The sequence below is a fragment of the Haliotis rubra genome, unplaced genomic scaffold (assembly GCF_003918875.1).
Source record: "Haliotis rubra isolate DU_JTF1 unplaced genomic scaffold, ASM391887v1 Scf3, whole genome shotgun sequence".
Lineage (NCBI taxonomy): Eukaryota > Metazoa > Mollusca > Gastropoda > Lepetellida > Haliotidae > Haliotis > Haliotis rubra.
Window position 1 is genome coordinate 5,950,209 of NW_025766968.1, and position 16,760 is coordinate 5,966,968.

At 42.2% G+C, this 16,760-nt stretch overlaps 1 protein-coding gene across 1 annotated transcript in view; it reads right to left on the reverse strand.

Moving 5' to 3' along the window:
* The window catches only part of LOC124282469, a 145,052-nt gene that overhangs the window by 43,037 nt on the left and 85,255 nt on the right, over window positions 1-16,760 (reverse strand). The window contains 21 exon segments of the mRNA XM_046718476.1: window positions 7-306; window positions 1,316-1,358; window positions 1,360-1,526; window positions 1,812-2,081; window positions 2,550-2,657; window positions 3,113-3,292; window positions 3,926-4,192; window positions 4,926-5,162; window positions 5,480-5,761; window positions 7,055-7,129; window positions 7,132-7,269; window positions 7,779-7,952; window positions 8,442-8,552; window positions 9,074-9,193; window positions 9,196-9,240; window positions 10,021-10,344; window positions 10,958-11,092; window positions 11,626-11,877; window positions 12,865-13,098; window positions 14,182-14,396; window positions 15,455-15,779. Of these exon segments, the coding sequence (XP_046574432.1) occupies window positions 7-306; window positions 1,316-1,358; window positions 1,360-1,526; window positions 1,812-2,081; window positions 2,550-2,657; window positions 3,113-3,292; window positions 3,926-4,192; window positions 4,926-5,162; window positions 5,480-5,761; window positions 7,055-7,129; window positions 7,132-7,269; window positions 7,779-7,952; window positions 8,442-8,552; window positions 9,074-9,193; window positions 9,196-9,240; window positions 10,021-10,344; window positions 10,958-11,092; window positions 11,626-11,877; window positions 12,865-13,098; window positions 14,182-14,396; window positions 15,455-15,779 (4,002 nt within the window).

Genomic DNA, 16,760 nt, shown 5'->3' on the forward strand with positions numbered 1-16,760 from the left:
TCCTACCGATTGTGACTGGCTTGGACTCGACAGCACCGCCTGAGCAGAACCAGCCTTCACTACAGTTGCCAGATGGTGTCTCCAGCCCTTCACCCTCACAGTACAGGCCAGGGGTGCACATCAGACAGGCGCCAGAGCTGTCCATGGTGGTGAGCGGGTTGTAGGTGCCTGCCTGACATTTGTACTGGGTGCTGTACTCGGTCCCCGGGGGACAGTAGTGACCCGTGGGGCAGGGGAACGCCGTGGCATCGCTGGTGTTGCTGAGGCAGTAGTAGCCGCCAGGACACTGGTCACAAGAGCCCTTTCCTGGAATCAGAAAGTACAATGTCACACAAAGTCCTCATAACGTCTAAATCTGTAAATAAGTGAAGATTTGGCTGCATGGTCAGCTCTATTCCTTCACCATCACAGCAGCCTCTGGAATGAGAATCTGCCACGAGTGAGTGAACAATGTTCTACCCAATATAAACAGTAGTATTTCAGCTAAACCATGACAGTTTTGATGGTGTAATCTGGGCCCTTATTCTCGAAACGTTCGTAGCCCTAAGAATTATTAACTTTGATCATATCCAATGTGTTAAGAATGGGTTTAAGAAGTTCGTAGGGATACAAAAGTTTTGAGAATAGCTAGTCGGGCCTGGTGCAGACACACCACTAGATGTGCAGGTATTGATCAATGCAATCACAAAATCATAACAATCTAAATGGGACACTGAGGACAGACAGTCTCCACAACTGCCTCTGTATTTGTGAGTTAGGGAATGACTTCTTATCTCAGCCTTAAACAGTCATGTCAAACCATGACAGCATGTGAAACAATCCACTAGGTTATATAGTGGGGCAACCAGATCCAAGATTAAGTCTGCTCTCATCAAAATGGATTCAACATGAGATATTGCTTGGGTGAGATTTAGTGACATCACAATCAAATGACATCACCAATCTCTCTACCAATGAAGCTGGTTAGCTGTACGCTCATGACAAGACTGTTACTTGAACATGGATGATAAACTGAATCTCATCATGCCTTTTAATATGAAATACAGTCACATCCATTAATTAACTCAGCAAGCTCCAATCCTTTTGTTGATGAATGTTGATATATTTGATATTAATAGACACTTGTTCGAGAGTTTCTCAATGTATACACATTACAGAACGTCAGTGCAAAAGAATACCCAGTCTTGACTATCCTCAGACATACATTCCGTTTGTTGTTAAAGAAAAAATAGCTGTGATGATTACATGAATCAATCACTGAAAATCAGTGATGACACCAGGTGTTTGCAAAAACAAAACTCAGTGAGGAACTTACTCTGTGTGTTGGTATGGGTGCCAGGGGCACAGGGCAGGGGGTTGTGCGGATCCCTTGGGGCAGTAGGAGCCCACTGGACATTCGGCTCCAGACCCCTTGTGACTGCCACCATCGGCAGGTGTTGCCGTGTCAACGCCGTACACACAGTAGTAACCTGCCTGGCACTCTCCATCTACGTCGGGAGATCCTGGGGTTGCACAGTAGTGTCCACCTGTATGTCATGGAAACGATCATTAAAACACCTTTTCAGACAATACCAGTACCTGAGTACTGTAACCACAAATGGACAAATAATACTTATTATACATAAGAGAATAATTCAATTGGTTCACACAAATGAAAAAAGATCAATTAAAATGTGAAAATATTTGAACCGTTTCAACTTTATTGAAATTCCCATTTGCAATTTTATAATATTTTTGCCCTGTATAGTTCATATAAGACAGCCACTTTATAAACACTCCACAAACAGAACTATCACAAACCACTTATTTACCTGTACATGGTGTGCATTGACTGTCCTCAAACAGACCAGTTGTGTTGCCGAAGGTTCCTGTAGGACATGGTTGAAGGTCAGCTCCAGTACCTTCAGGACAGTAGTATCCCTGGCGACAGATGTCGGCTCGGTCTCGGTTGACACAGTAGTATCCCTCAGGACAGATGTAGCAGGCAGAGGCACCAGTGTGGTTCATGAAGGTTCCATTGCCACATGGAGTTGGGCCAGGAGACCCTTCCTCGCAGTAGTGTCCCTCGGGGCAGATGGCACCTGAGGGGGACAGTAACAGTTGTGTTTTGGTCTTACTGTATATTCTTCTTGAAATGTAAGAATCAACCAGGACACTTCACCTGGGACAGTTCTTGTATTGTTATGTGATCTCCAACTGATTTGGTTTCTTGTTAGACCATACCTGTTGTTCATGATAGGTAGTCTACAGATAACATTTGGTCCAATTTGATTGAAATTTGTTTAAAATATACCATAGAAATTTGTAACAGGCAAATTATAGATCATGTGAGACCTTGATTTTTCAATTTTGGCTGGAGATATGAGTTGATGAACTTTGAATAATGGCTGGTTTGAAAAGGATTTGGGTGAAACAGTCAATATCTTTCATAACTCAAATCCACATGTGACAGAGGATGAATGATCATCAGTTGACACTATGTACCCTGTGTGATTTACTACCAGATCGGTCTCAAGTCAAGTCATTTAATTCATTACAAAATACTGTACCCATGACACCATCAACAGGTGATGTTGTGTTTGATCCCAGTGTGCAGAAGTAGCCTGGATCACAAGGCCCTGTCACGTTCACCAAGCCATATGTCTCACAGAAGGAACCTGCAGTCAAACAGAAGCATTGTTTGAACAGTTCAGAATAACAGCAACTCAAAGTTCTATTACAGGAATAAACATCACATTATTACAATACATGTTAAAGTGATCATTGTGTCAAACAGCAAATGTTTCTACAGTACAAATGCTGTTGATTTCTGGGAACGAGCAATACTGCCATTTTCAGCCAGTGGTTGCCATGGAAAAAAACATGTTTAAACTAAATATCCTAACCTATCAAAATGCACCAGTTCACCACTCAATATATCTGTGTGCCAAGTTTGGTGAAGAAACATTGTACAGTAATGAACATGGATGGAGAGAAAACTGTCAGTGTTGTCTATATACCATCAGTAAAACAGAGCACTGAGAATGAGATCATACTTTGAAAGACACTGCCTGCCAATTGGGTATTTGTTTCAGTACTATATGACCTCCATGTAAGCATCAAATTAACATACCTGGAGTACACTTGGTGCACTCATCGATGTCGCCTGTTCCAGTGGCATACTGGAAGGTTCCAGGGGGACAGGGTTCTGGGGTGGATGTTCCATTAGGACAGTAGTGTCCAGCTGTGCAGTAGTCCCCATAAGTCTTCCCAACAGGAGCTGGCTCCTCGGCTCCAAGGCTACAGTAGTGGCCTGCAGCAACACACACATTACAAGTTTCTCTATAGATTTCTTCAAATTTAACACAACTATTGTATTAATTACATTCATCTTACCAAAACTACCATCTTTGGCAGATGTCAGAATATTCAGCTTTCTGACTTCATAGTTATGTTTCAAATGAAGTGTGCTGAACAGAATTTAAAAAGTAAATCATCACTATGTAAAAGTCCTTTGAAACTACAGTGTTTGAAGGTTGAGGGAATACCAGTACATGGTTTATGGTCTTTAGCTCATACAGAAAAGTTCTGCATTGTAATTATTTGTTTTTCAACCTAGTGGTTACCATAAGAAACCCTAATATTTTCTCAACAAGTTCCATGTGTACTGATTTATCCAGGGTAATTTTACACCTTCACAATATTTCAGGTTATTTTGACAGACAGTAAATCAACCTTCCCTTTAAGGCTATAGATAACTATTGGTTAAGCAAGATACAACACATGTTGTACTGTAATGTGTTACAAATCCTAATTTTTGTATTTGGTTATATATTCTTATGCTACAGCAAGGTGGGTAAAAAGTGTACAAAGGTTAATGAATGTACAAGGAAACTCAAGACATTTTGCTTATCACGAGTCAGTACTGAGAGAATCTTGTCCTTACCTGCCCAGCAGTGTCCGGACTCCTGGGTGAGTCCAGTCTGACCACAGTAGTAGCCCGGTGAGCATGCAGTGCAGTCTGTGTCGGCCTGTAGCCCTGTCCTATTGCTGAATGTCCCCACCGGACATCCCTCCCCTGTGATGCTGCCGTTAACACAGAACCGCCCCTGTGGGCAGATGTCGCCGGTGGAGCCATCAGTGGGCGTGGCATTGTAGGCTCCGTGGGTACAGTAGTAGCCTGAGGCACACAGTCCACTGGGCTCCGTGTTACCTGATTATGGGGCACAGAAGGTAGAACATCAACAATGGTCCTGAATCACTGGAGTTGGTGTAACATGGAGTTCTGGACAGTATTTCAGTTCAATGTCACTTGAAAAGCACAAAGTAACACTTGGTTGAAACCCACAAATATGGGTAAAGTGGACCAAACCTAGAATCAGCTAGTGAGCGAGTTTAGTTTTACGCCACTTTTTGCAATATTCCAGCAATATCACGGTGGATATTGTGTAGCTGGGATTGGAACCACTGATCATAGATTTGTATCAGACATATGGGACACAACTCTGTATAGCAAACTGCTGCACCTTTGGTGACTGAACCAACTGTGCTACCCTGTGTCATTTGAACATAAATACATCAAGAGCCTATACCTAGAGAATCAGACTCCTCTAACTTCATCACTCATTTTGGACCACTCTTTCACCAAATCATGATGACGGTGACTGGAATGATGTCAGGATTGAAATAGTCATCAAATCAAAAACAAGTACAAAAGAACGTCTGTGGTAAGAGAGCAAGAAACTGAGATGTCACTTTCAAGCCTTAAGTTTTGAGGCCCATTTTACAAAACGATCATAGCTCCATGACAGCACTAGTCTTTGTTGATGTTTGGAATTGAAATGGGACCACTATAACAGAATTGAGATCTAGTACACTGAATAATAAGAATGTCTGCCCTTCTGTAATGAAATTGACCAAACAGATCCATCGCTATGTTTGCCTACCTTCCCCAGCACAGTATCTGCCAGGCTCGCAGGGAGAACACTGAGTGTAGTCCGCCAGTCCTGTCCTGTTGCTGTAGCTGCCTGCCGGACACAGGAACTCCGTCAAGAACTTCGTGCCCTCGGGGCAGTACGACCCTGGTGGACAGGTCGTTGGTATGGAAACTCCTCGGTAACTACGGTAACGACCTGAGTAGTTGCCACTGGATGTCACGTTGTCATCAAGATATTCATAGTCACCTAAAAAATGTAGACATTTTATAGTGGATAACTGGAGATATGATTGCACTTAGTGATTTGTACAAAGACAATAAAATATGACAATACTAACAGAAGACCCGCTAAATCTGTAACTAGTCTCATAATGTTGTATTTAGAAGTAAGATTTAACAAAAAATTATTGGTTCAGAAAACAAATAAGGATACTATTTCAAATTGCTCCTGAAAAATACATACTTATTTATGTTGATTCTGCTGTAATCAAATTATCAAACCTTGTAATGTTCACAATATAAGTACAGAAATCCTGATTATCACTTTGTAAATGTTCTCCTCACCAATGGCTGTGCAGTAGGATCCTGCTGGGCAGACGTCACAGTCACTCTTCTGCCAGTGTTGTTGGTAGCTCCCTGAGGGGCACCCACTCTCGTTCCAGCTGCCCTGCAGACAGAAGTGTCCCGGACTGCAGGCCAGGTTGGTTGGGCGGGGCACCTGTTGACCCTCAGGGCAGAAGTAGCCTTCGTCACATGGTCCATTGGGCACTGCACGGCCATATTCCTGGCAGTACTGGCCGGCGGTACAGGCGAGGCAGTCTGTCAGGTTGGTGTTGCCCTCGCGGTCTGAAGGAGTAAACGGTCAGCAGATGTCAGCAATAGATATAATTCAACACATGCACGTGGAAGCTATGCAGACAATATGCCTAAACTATGTGATCATCATGACAACATATCCATATCCAACAAAGTGGCTTCAATAACCATACAATGTGCCAACAATATCCATACAATGTGCCAACAATATCCATACAATGTGCCAACAATATCCATACAATGTGCCAACAATATCCATAAAATATCCATACAATGTGCCAACAATATCCATACAATGTGCCAACAATATCCATACAATGTGCCAACAATATCCATAAAATATCCATACAATGTGCCAACAATATCCATACAATGTGTCAACAATATCCATTCAATGTGCTGCAAAATGCAAACACCACCATGCCAACAATATGCTGACACTATGCCATTATTTGCCAATACTACAGTAATGCTGCAGTCAGCAATATTCTAGCTCTATTTGTACTACATCTGGACAATGCAGATTCAGGACTTGGACCCAATGAGCTGTCTGGCTTTGCAGAAGTGAGGGACATAGACACACCGTAATCTAACACAGAGGATGGCAACTCAGGACATAACAATGTTACTGGTGGTTGAACAAGACAACTCCTAACTGTGTAGCCATTCCATGATACACTATCAGAGTGAGTGAGTTTTGTTTTACGCCACACTCAGCAATATTCCAGCTATATGACGGCACTATCAGAAGCAGTACACATAAACAACAAACAGGATAGTTTGTTTGAGTGGCATTTTTAAAAGTTGAGACGTACAATATGGAACAAGTTTTTATGGATAACAACTTCTTCATTTCGCGAGTGCGACGTTTCGATACAGATTCTTGTACCGTTGACAACGGTACAAGAATCTGTATCGAAACATCGCACTCAGCGAAATAAAGAAGTTGTTATCCATGTTGACAACGGTACAAGAATCTGTATCAAAACATCGCACTCACGAAATAAAGAAGTTGTTATCCATGTTGACAACGGTACAAGAATCTGTATCGAAACGTCGCACTCACGAAATAAAGAAGTTGTTATCCATAAAAACTTGTTCTATATTAACCAGGATAGTGTCATATAGATAGTCAGTAAACTCCATTTAGAACTAACATGCTCATAATGAACTATCCACTTGCTGTATATTTTAGTTGAAATGCATATAATGAACTACTGTTATAACAAATTAAAATAAGTAATCACTTTGTATACATTATAACCACAGTTTACTGTTTTAAAAGAGAGGGAATGATTCACTCCATATACAGTAATTAGTTACCTGAGAAAGTCCCAGGTGGACATGCCTCTTGCACTGTAGTTCCTTCTGGACAGTAGTGTCCCTTGGCACATGGCACGGGTCGGGCACGATGGCGCTGCCGTTACAGAAGTAGCCAGAATGACAGTTGCCTGTGGGAGCCTCCAGTGCATGGAGCTCACAGTACATTCCCAGGCTGCACTGCTGTGCCTGCTGACTGCCGACAGGGCAGAAGGTCCCTGGAGTACACAGGTAAATGGTGTCAATGAGCAGGTGAATGTATCTGACCAATATCACTGATACACAACATCTTGACATTTTTGGTATCTCAGAAACTTTGCATGTTTGATAGCTGTGTCTTAGGTTGTACATTTTTTAATCAAAATTTTTATCGCATGTATGGCGATGCCAGTCCTACCATCTTGAGCCTCAGATGACTTGGTAAATTTTCTAAGATCCTTAAAATAAAGAGGAAACATGGTTTCCCCATTTCAAGCATACATGAAAGTATTTCACGGAAGTTGTATTGTTCAGTCTGACAACATAATGAGCTGGTTCTAAAGTAATTGATTTGTTTGGTTTGTCAAATAACTGTCATTTTCTCAGAGAGGTGGCAATGAAGTTCTGATCACTTGATTCAAATCTAACATCCTTGACTATCTGACAATCATCACATGGTCACCATTGCTGTGAATGGCTGTAAGGTTGTTGAAGCTGGGTAAAAAAACCTTTCTTCCTCATGACTCACCTGGAGTACAGATTCCTCCTGTGAAGTTGAGGGAGTAGATTGGGCAGGTGCTTGTGTCAGTGGTGTTGACGACAGGGGAGGGTTTGTCTGTGTAGGATCCACCAGTACAGAACCATCCTGGTGCACAGTCCCCTGTAGGCTCTGACAGACCATCCCAAGCACAGTACTTGCCTCCTGGTAGCAGCAGGGGAGATAACAAGTGAATTTAATTTTACACCACTTTTAGCAATCTCCCAGCAATATCACAGCAGGGGACACCAGAAATAGGCTTCACACATTGTACCCATGTAGGGAATTGAACCCAGGTCTCCAGCGTGACGAGTGGATGCTTTAACCACTTGACTACCCCACCACCAAGGGAGATAACAAGAGCAAGGACAATTTTAATGATGGACGAATTATAATGCTGTGTATATATTGAGAACTGCACATTTAGAAGAGCTAGACTGAAATCAAAGGCTTCAAATGTTAAATTTAGCACCATCAATGAATTGTCTACAAAACTTTAAATATTCATGATCAAATCAACAGATTCAGCCAGAGATGGATATTGTGATTTGAAACCCCTGACTTATCAATTAGACTAAAATATTTTCAAAATTCATATTGAAGACTGTTATATCATTGTATCTTTCTACCTGAAGACTAAAAACTATTGCTCACCTGGACATGGCAGACAATCAAACATGTCATCAGCCATTGTTCTATTGTTGTAGGTACCAGCAGGACACTCAAACTCTCTTGCTGACTTCGTGCCGCTGGGACAGTATGCACCTGCCATGACAGTAATAAGTGAGAGTTGAATATTATTATCAGTAATGGAGTCATCTCGTTAAGATGACTGACCATCAGGCAGGTCGGGCTCATGTGAAAAAAATAATAATGAAATAAAACTCAAAGAACTTTGTAAGGAACTAAGTAAAACTGTTATTTCTCTTCCACTACAAAGTAACTCTGGTTTGACACCAGTCTGAAAGCAAGGCATGCCACCTACATGTGGGAGGACATCCTGCTTTGACATTTTCACTAATAACGTACAGGGTTAACTGATCTTGGGGGAAGAGAGACTGTCCTCAAACATGAAATCTGGTTAAACAATGTGAACTTTTGAGTCATAGGATCTGAAAAGAACCATTTCAGTCTGATATTTTTAACCACTTGTCCAAAGTTTGAGTCTCCTTGTCTGATAAGATGGTATTGTTTAGTCCATACACAATGAATAAAATCTACTGAAGATAATGTCAACTTTAAATTCAATGTGGTATTAGTGACTGTAAGGAATATTGCTTGTTCACCTTTTGGACATGGTGTGTCGAGGTATGTGGATGAGTTGGTCAGACAGTAGTATCCTGGCTGGCAGGGGGTGCAGGTGTCCTGATGGGTGACATCGGTGTAGGTGCCAGCAGCACAGCCCAGGGGTCAACTGTACCCTCAGGACAGTAGTGGCCAGTAGGGCACCATCCTGGAAACAAATATAACATCAAGATTTACTTTGACTCTCAACTTAACATTCACTGAATGTGATGGCCTGTCATGGAGGTTTACGCCTTCCGTGGTGTCGTGGTTAGAGCGTCCGCCCGGAGAGCGGAAGGTCGCGGGTTCAATCCCCGACCTCGTCAAACCAAAAGGCGTTAAAATATGGTACTTGTTGGTCCCTGTCTGGCACTCGGCATTAATGGGTACAACAAGGACTGGTCGGCTCGGAGTCAATATAATGTGTCTGAGTGGGATATTCATGCTTCACTGCGGCCTGGTATCTCAGTGGGCTAGCACTATGAAAAACAGCTTCAGTCTGGGCTAGTACAAGCAGCCGCACATACACATACACATGCATGCACGTCGTCATATGAGTGAAATATTCTCAAGCACGACGTTAAACCCAATTTCACCTCACCTCATGGAGGTTTAACTAAAGTATCATGAAAACATTTGCTATTTTTAACTTATTTTGAGTAGTATATATGAGAAACTTTGAATATCAAAATAATATTGGGAAAACAATTCTCACAAAAGAGCCTAAGTTAAAAGGACAAATTTTAATAAGATCTCATTTGTTATTAATAATGTTTCATGCTTGCACAAATGAGACAATTCCGAACAAAATAAATTTCTGTTTGATGTTTGGATATTTTTTTTAATAATTTATAATTTAAATAATTCATTGTAAAAAACACATTACAAAACAATACTCCTCTTTAATACATTATTCAGTGACACAGAATATACCCTAGTTCCAGCTCACCTCCAAATCCTGTGTTGTTGTTACTGGGTGCGGCGGTGTTGACCCCACTCTGGCAGTAGTAGCCTGCGGAGCACATGCCGGTCACGTTCACCTGGCCTGGGGTATCACAGTAGTGCCCCGGGTCACACGCTGTGCACTCCGACTCAGACATCAGCATCTCTACAGGGTTGTAGGTTCCTGCTGGACACAGGGACATGTTGAACCCTGTGTTGCCCTCACAGTACCGGCCCTTGGGGCAGGGGTCTGGGCGGTCTTTGTTGACGCAGTAGTAGCGGGGAGGACAGATGTCACAGGCACTGGCCATGGTGTGGTTCATGTACGTGCCTGGAGAAGAGTTGCATCAGTCACAATATGAACAACATCACACTTAGTGTTCTAGCATGAGTGAGTGAGTGAGTTAATATTTAACGTCATATCGGCAATATTTCAGCCATATTGTGACGTGTTCTAGCATGAACATACACAGGTGATAATGGTTTTGTCATCAGCAAGCTGTGTAGATTACCAACACGGTATAACAAAATAAGTTATATATACTTGAAGCGAAAAAAAGCTATCAACATCACTTACTGACCATACGGACCACATGGTTTATATACCACATCCATATGGTTTAGAAAGTCTCAGCAAGTTTAAAAAGCAATAGTTGCAGAATTTCTGTGATACAGAAGTATCAAGACAATAACAAGAACAAATACAACATAACAGGAATCGCCAACTTTTACTGTGCATAGCCCTTTGCATTATACTCAAAGTTAAATATTTCACTGTGATTGTGTGCTCCAAGCATGCACTCTGCAATCACACTGTAACACTTATCTTGAAAGGTGATCTCAAACAGATGAGTTCTGAAAAAGATTTTTAAAAATGGAAAGCATGGCAACTGTCTCAGTGTACCATACTGGGTAATACAGAAAGAGTCAAAATGGATGCTGACCATCTTCACAAGACAGAGGCAGATGTGTTCCTATTGGACAGTATGTTCCGACCGGGCAGATGTTGCCGGTGACGCCATCAGTCGGCGTGTTGGATACAGCCTTTGCCTCGCAGTAGTAGCCAGCATCACAGTCACCTGGAAATGTATTAACTTGATCAGCACTGGCATGGCTTGTCCTCATGGTAACAAAATGCAATGCAGCAAACATCCTTGCCACAAGTATATATACAAGATAAATGTATTATTTTGTTCAGATAGTCTGCTGCTTCACATGTGAAGGACAATTTACATGTAGCAACACATGGGTTTCCTGTCTCTTGTCCAACTCCATGTTGAATCAGCAGTTCTGTTGTGTTTGCTTGTTATTTAACATTGCAATATTCCTGCTATATGGTGGCAATTTGTAAAAATAAAATCTGATCCAGTGATCACTTCTGCTGAAGACTGTGACTGATAAATAACGGGTCATGATTTGGCAACTCTGGATTTACAATTTCAAAGGGATTCGGGACAACAAGTAGCAGATGCCTTTTCTTATCTTATGAGATGTTTTTTTATGATCTGTGACTCTCATAACCAATGAGGTACACCAGTTCATCTCTATATTATTATGCATTATTCCAGTTTCAGCAGACACATGAGAGAAGTGAGTTCCCTGTTCCACCCACCTGTGAAGTTGGAGAGTCCTTGACGCTCACAGTACTTGCCGCCTGGACAGTCAATACAGTCGTCCACAGAGTCGTGTCCAGTGTCGGGGAGGTAGGTTCCAGCTGGGCAGGGTATTGGGCTTCCTGTTCCGGATGGGCAGTAGTGGCCACTGGTGCAGTAGTCTCCATATGTCTGACCAATGGGGTTCTGTTCCACAGCCCCAAGTGGGCAGTAGTGACCTGCACTGCAGTTGCCAACAGGCTGAGTTAAGCCTGGAAGAGATGGCAGAGTCTATGAAACTTCCATTTAAGCATCCAACAGTTAAAAATTGGTGGAATCAATCTACGGAAATGGGATATACAATGACATGTGTCAACCAGGTCAGCAAGATCTGTTCCACTCTTGCTTGACAACGGTATAAGAAGCTATACTGAAACGGCGCATCATAACAAATAAATAAGTTGTTATCCATAAAGTATTATAGTTTTTATCCATAAAGTATTATAGCTGGGTTTCATGGCGGATACAGAGGAGGGGGTGCGCACCCCCTTTTTGTCACGAAAGTTTATTAAATGACCATTGAAACTCTCATGAAAACGGGTGAAAATTAACTGTGCACCCCTCTTTCTCAAAAAGCTGTATCCACCCGTTACTGAAGACCACTTCTAACTCTGATCTTCACAGGTCACCAGTAACTGAGATCATGAGCATCAATCTACACATACAATGATATGCATCAACCAGGTCTGTGAACCTCACCACTCAGTCCTGGTCGTCGAGTCTAACGTTAAGATTATAGCACTTGGCGTGACTGTCTCTCCAAGACCTGACTAATGCTAGTTTATAGTGCTAGCATGGATAACAAGGCCTTAAAATGTAAGCCATCAGAATTACGGTTTGTTGGATAGATCTGACCTGGTAGAACAGACACATCAAGGGTGGAAATAACCCATTGCCCGATGTCCGAGTCCAGTGTTTTTTTCTGTTGGGCAAGCAAATTTGTATATCACACTGTACCGGTGTCCAGTTGACTTTCCAATGTTAATTATGTTGTTTATTTAAAAAATCAGCAAGAAAACGGTCAGTATAGTGGGAAAATTATCAGGGCAAGTGACTTTGCATGTGTCACTGTACCGGGAGTAAACTATCAAGTTATTTCCACCCCTGCACATACAAATGTCCTGAGATGACACTGAGGCAGTATATTCAACATTCTGTCACTGTTAATAATAACCAACAATGCAGCAACAAGCTCCCACCTTCAGTGTTGCAGTAGTCTCCGGGGGGACAGTCCTGGCACTGGGTGATGTTCTGCAGTCCAGTGCGGTCACTGAAGGTGCCGGCGGGACACTTGACAGCCTGGTCAGATCCCTTGGGGCAGTAGGCACCCAGTTCACACACATCTCCAGTGGTGCCATCGGTGGGCCGAGCCGTCTGGGAACCACTGACACACACATAGCCAGAGTCACACATGTCTGTTGGTTCGGTCAAGCCTAGAAAAAGAAGCAAAAGTTATTTCAACAAGGTATCAACATCTTGTTATAAGCCAAAAAGCCAAAATGACTAAATGATTACTTCATGTGTTCAAAACGTAGTTTGCAAACAGTTCATATATACAAGATGGCTGCTTTCAACAATAAGCATTGATCACCAACACTACAGTAGAATAAATGAAAAATGGTGTACAAAGTGGTGTACAAACATGTCCGTTTATGGACAGGATAAACAGAAAGTCAAAAACACAATAATGAACTGATTGGGCTGGCAAAACTAAATCATACTACTTTTGAAAGGATAATCAGTTATGTCATACTTTAAAAAATACCCTTGACACATTATGAGAATCAGTTTTGTGTATCAGGGATAGTAAAACTACTGGCTAGCAAACAGTCATCGCCGCATAACAGTTATCGCCAATACTTCAGTATTACACGTGCGCAGTTCCAGTCAATTACAATTCCGGTATTTTTTCCCCACGGTATTTAACAACAATAAAGGACAGCAAAAGAAAAATTTTCACAGCAAGTAACATAAGAGAAAAATTAACGATAAAGTTATGAACCCTATAAAAAATATTTAACTTAGTCAGGGGGGATGTCCCACAACCTATATAATAGCAAGTTCAAGTTCACAAGTCATTAATTGTTTTATTCCCTATCAATCTACTTTAACAAACACTCAATAGTCACACAATCAATTATTGGAGGATATTGTATGACATAAATATATATATTATTTCAAGAATGGCATGAGAAATTCTAAATGCCGATAACTGTTACAGTTAGTAATGAGAAAACATCTATTTATACTGCCATGATTCCCTTCCGCTGCGTTATATATAAACATGATCAGCAGCAGTGAATGGCTGGACACATTGGTGAATAGCTAATTAAGTATCATGATTAATTTTGTTTCATTAATTTAACAAACAGCAGAGTAATTTTGTAAATGCTGCTAAAATATGGCAATAACTGTTCAGTAGCCAGTATACTTCCTAAAAGTGAAGTTCTATATTAACAGCGAAAGGAAATTAGTCTGATGGAGAACTTCACCTCTAGTTAATATTCATGACCTACCTGGATTTTCACAGAAGAATCCTCCAGTGCAGGGCTTGCACTCAGCATCTGTCTGTAGTTCAGTCTCGTTACTGTATGTACCTGTAGGGCAGGGGCTGGATGTCTTCACCCCCGTGTTGAGGGGACAGAAGTACCCTGGGGGACAGGGGGCAGGAGTCGTCACTCCACTGTCAGAGTCACCCGTTGAATTCGCTACTTCTACAGGGTCACAGTATCTACATACCACAAACAATCGTTAATACATCACCACACAGGAAGTGAACATTATACCATCCAGATATACTCATACATAAAAATCAGTCAATTCATTTAATGGCTTTAACATTGAACACATTCAGTATGCTAATAGTACCATAAACTGAAGTGATCAGGGAAACACAAGTAAGATTTTACAGTACAACCAGAAATTATTGAGAATTTAAAGATCTATGCTGTAAGCACCAGTTCAACCTTAGCTCCTTTTGTTCAGGTTTCATGATTGGTGATGGAATTCCTCGGACTTTTCTGCCAACCCATTACATGCAGCTCAGTTCTAATTGTCTCCTTACAGACAGCCACAGCTCCTCTATCAATCATATCCAGCCTTAAGTTTTCTAAACTCTTTGTTTGTTTTTAGAAACAAGAATACCAAGCCGCCTCCTGTCACTGACAGTCAATTTTCTGGGCCTACTTGCGCCTCCCTGGTGCTCAATGCCATATCCATTTGCAATATTTTTCAAAACACAATAATCACTGGACAAAGGGATGCCTGTTCTACTTGAAATCACTTTAGCTGATCTGATGTCCTTGTTATAATACTCTAAAATCAACTTCCTCTTCTCTAAATCATCCATACTGAGGATCACTGAAAATGTCGTCTGCTAGCAAGTAAACAAAGGGGGCTAACTCTTCACAAACTAATGAAAAAGGATTAACGGAGTTGTCTCTCTTGAATGAAACCAAACACTTGATAGCTGGTCAAGGTTGTTTATACTAGAAATCCAATTATACATATTCCTAAAATTCTCAATAATTTCTGGTCATACTATACCATTTATTTTCACTGTAACTAAACAGGGTCATACAATGGTAATTAGGTCCATTCACTGTTGTTGGCATTGCATGTTGTTCAAACTATCAATAACAGGGTTGTCTGATCCAGACATTATTGTTTACATGCCTTCATGACATTGTTGGAATACTGCTGTGAGTGAGATATATCAACCAGCACAACAACATTATGATCTCATGGCAGGTATAATCATAGCAGATGCTATTGTAAAGTGTTCCTTACTTTCCAGCAGGACAGTCCTTGCAGTCGCTCATCTGGGTCTCGTCCTGGTAGAACCCTGCGGGACACATCACTGGCTTGCCTGTCCCCTCGGGACACTTGTGGCCTGTTGTACAGTTATAGTCCACAGGATTAGGGGAGCTTTGGCCAGCAGGACAGTAGAATCCAGCTGAGCAGGGCCCTGTGCTGAAGTTGTTGGCAGTGCCAGCGCAGTAGTAACCAGGAGGACACAGGATGCAGTCGGTGATGTTCATGTTACCGCTGGTGTTGGACAGCGTGCCTGCTGGACAGGGGCTGGGTGTGGAGGAACCTTTCTCACAATAGAATCCTGTAAGGAGCAATGCAAGGCATCACAAGCTGAGCTGGCGAGTTTAATATTACCATTCATAAAGAAATGATTGAGTGAGCAGAGTTTCCTACACAACTCCTTGTAGGATAGGTGTTGGAGCATTTGTCTGTCATGCCTGTGGGGAAGGTGGTGGAATATACGTCTGACCTACCTGTATGGCATGTGTAGGAGCATATGTCTGACCTACCTGTAGGAGCATACGTCTGACCTACCTGTAGGGCATGTGTAGGAGGGAATGTCTGACCTACTTGTAGGAGGGTATGTCTGACCTACTTGTAGGAGCATATGTCTGACCTACCTGTAGGAGCATGTCTGACCTACCTGTAGGAGCATGTCTGACCTACCTGTAGGAGCATGTCTGACCTACCTGTAGGAGCATGTCTGACCTACCTGTAGGAGCATATGTCTGACCTACCTGTAGGAGCACATGTCTGACCTACCTGTAGGAGCATATGTCTGACCTACCTGTAGGCAGGTGTTGGAGGGTATGTCTGACCTACTTGTAGGAGCATATGTCTGACCTACCTATAGGCAGGTGTTGGAGGGTATGACTGACCTACCTGTAGGAGCGTATGACTTACCTACCTGTAGGAGCGTATGTCTGACCTACCTGTAGTAGTAAGTGAGTGAGTTTAGTTTTACGCCGCACTCAGCATTATCCCAGCTATATGGCGGCAGTCTGTAAACAATCGAGTCTGGACCAGACAATCCAGTGATCAACAGCATGAGCATCGATCTGCGCAATTGGGAACCGATGACATGTGTCAACCAAGTCAGCGAAACTGACCACCCGATCCCGTTAGTCGCCTCTTACGACACGCATAGTCGCCTTTTATGGCAAGCACATGGGTTGCTGAAGACCTATTCTACCCCGGATCTTCACAGGTCCCTACCTGTAGTAGCATGTCTGACCTACCTGTAGGAGCATATGTCTGACCTATCTGTAGGAGCATATGTATG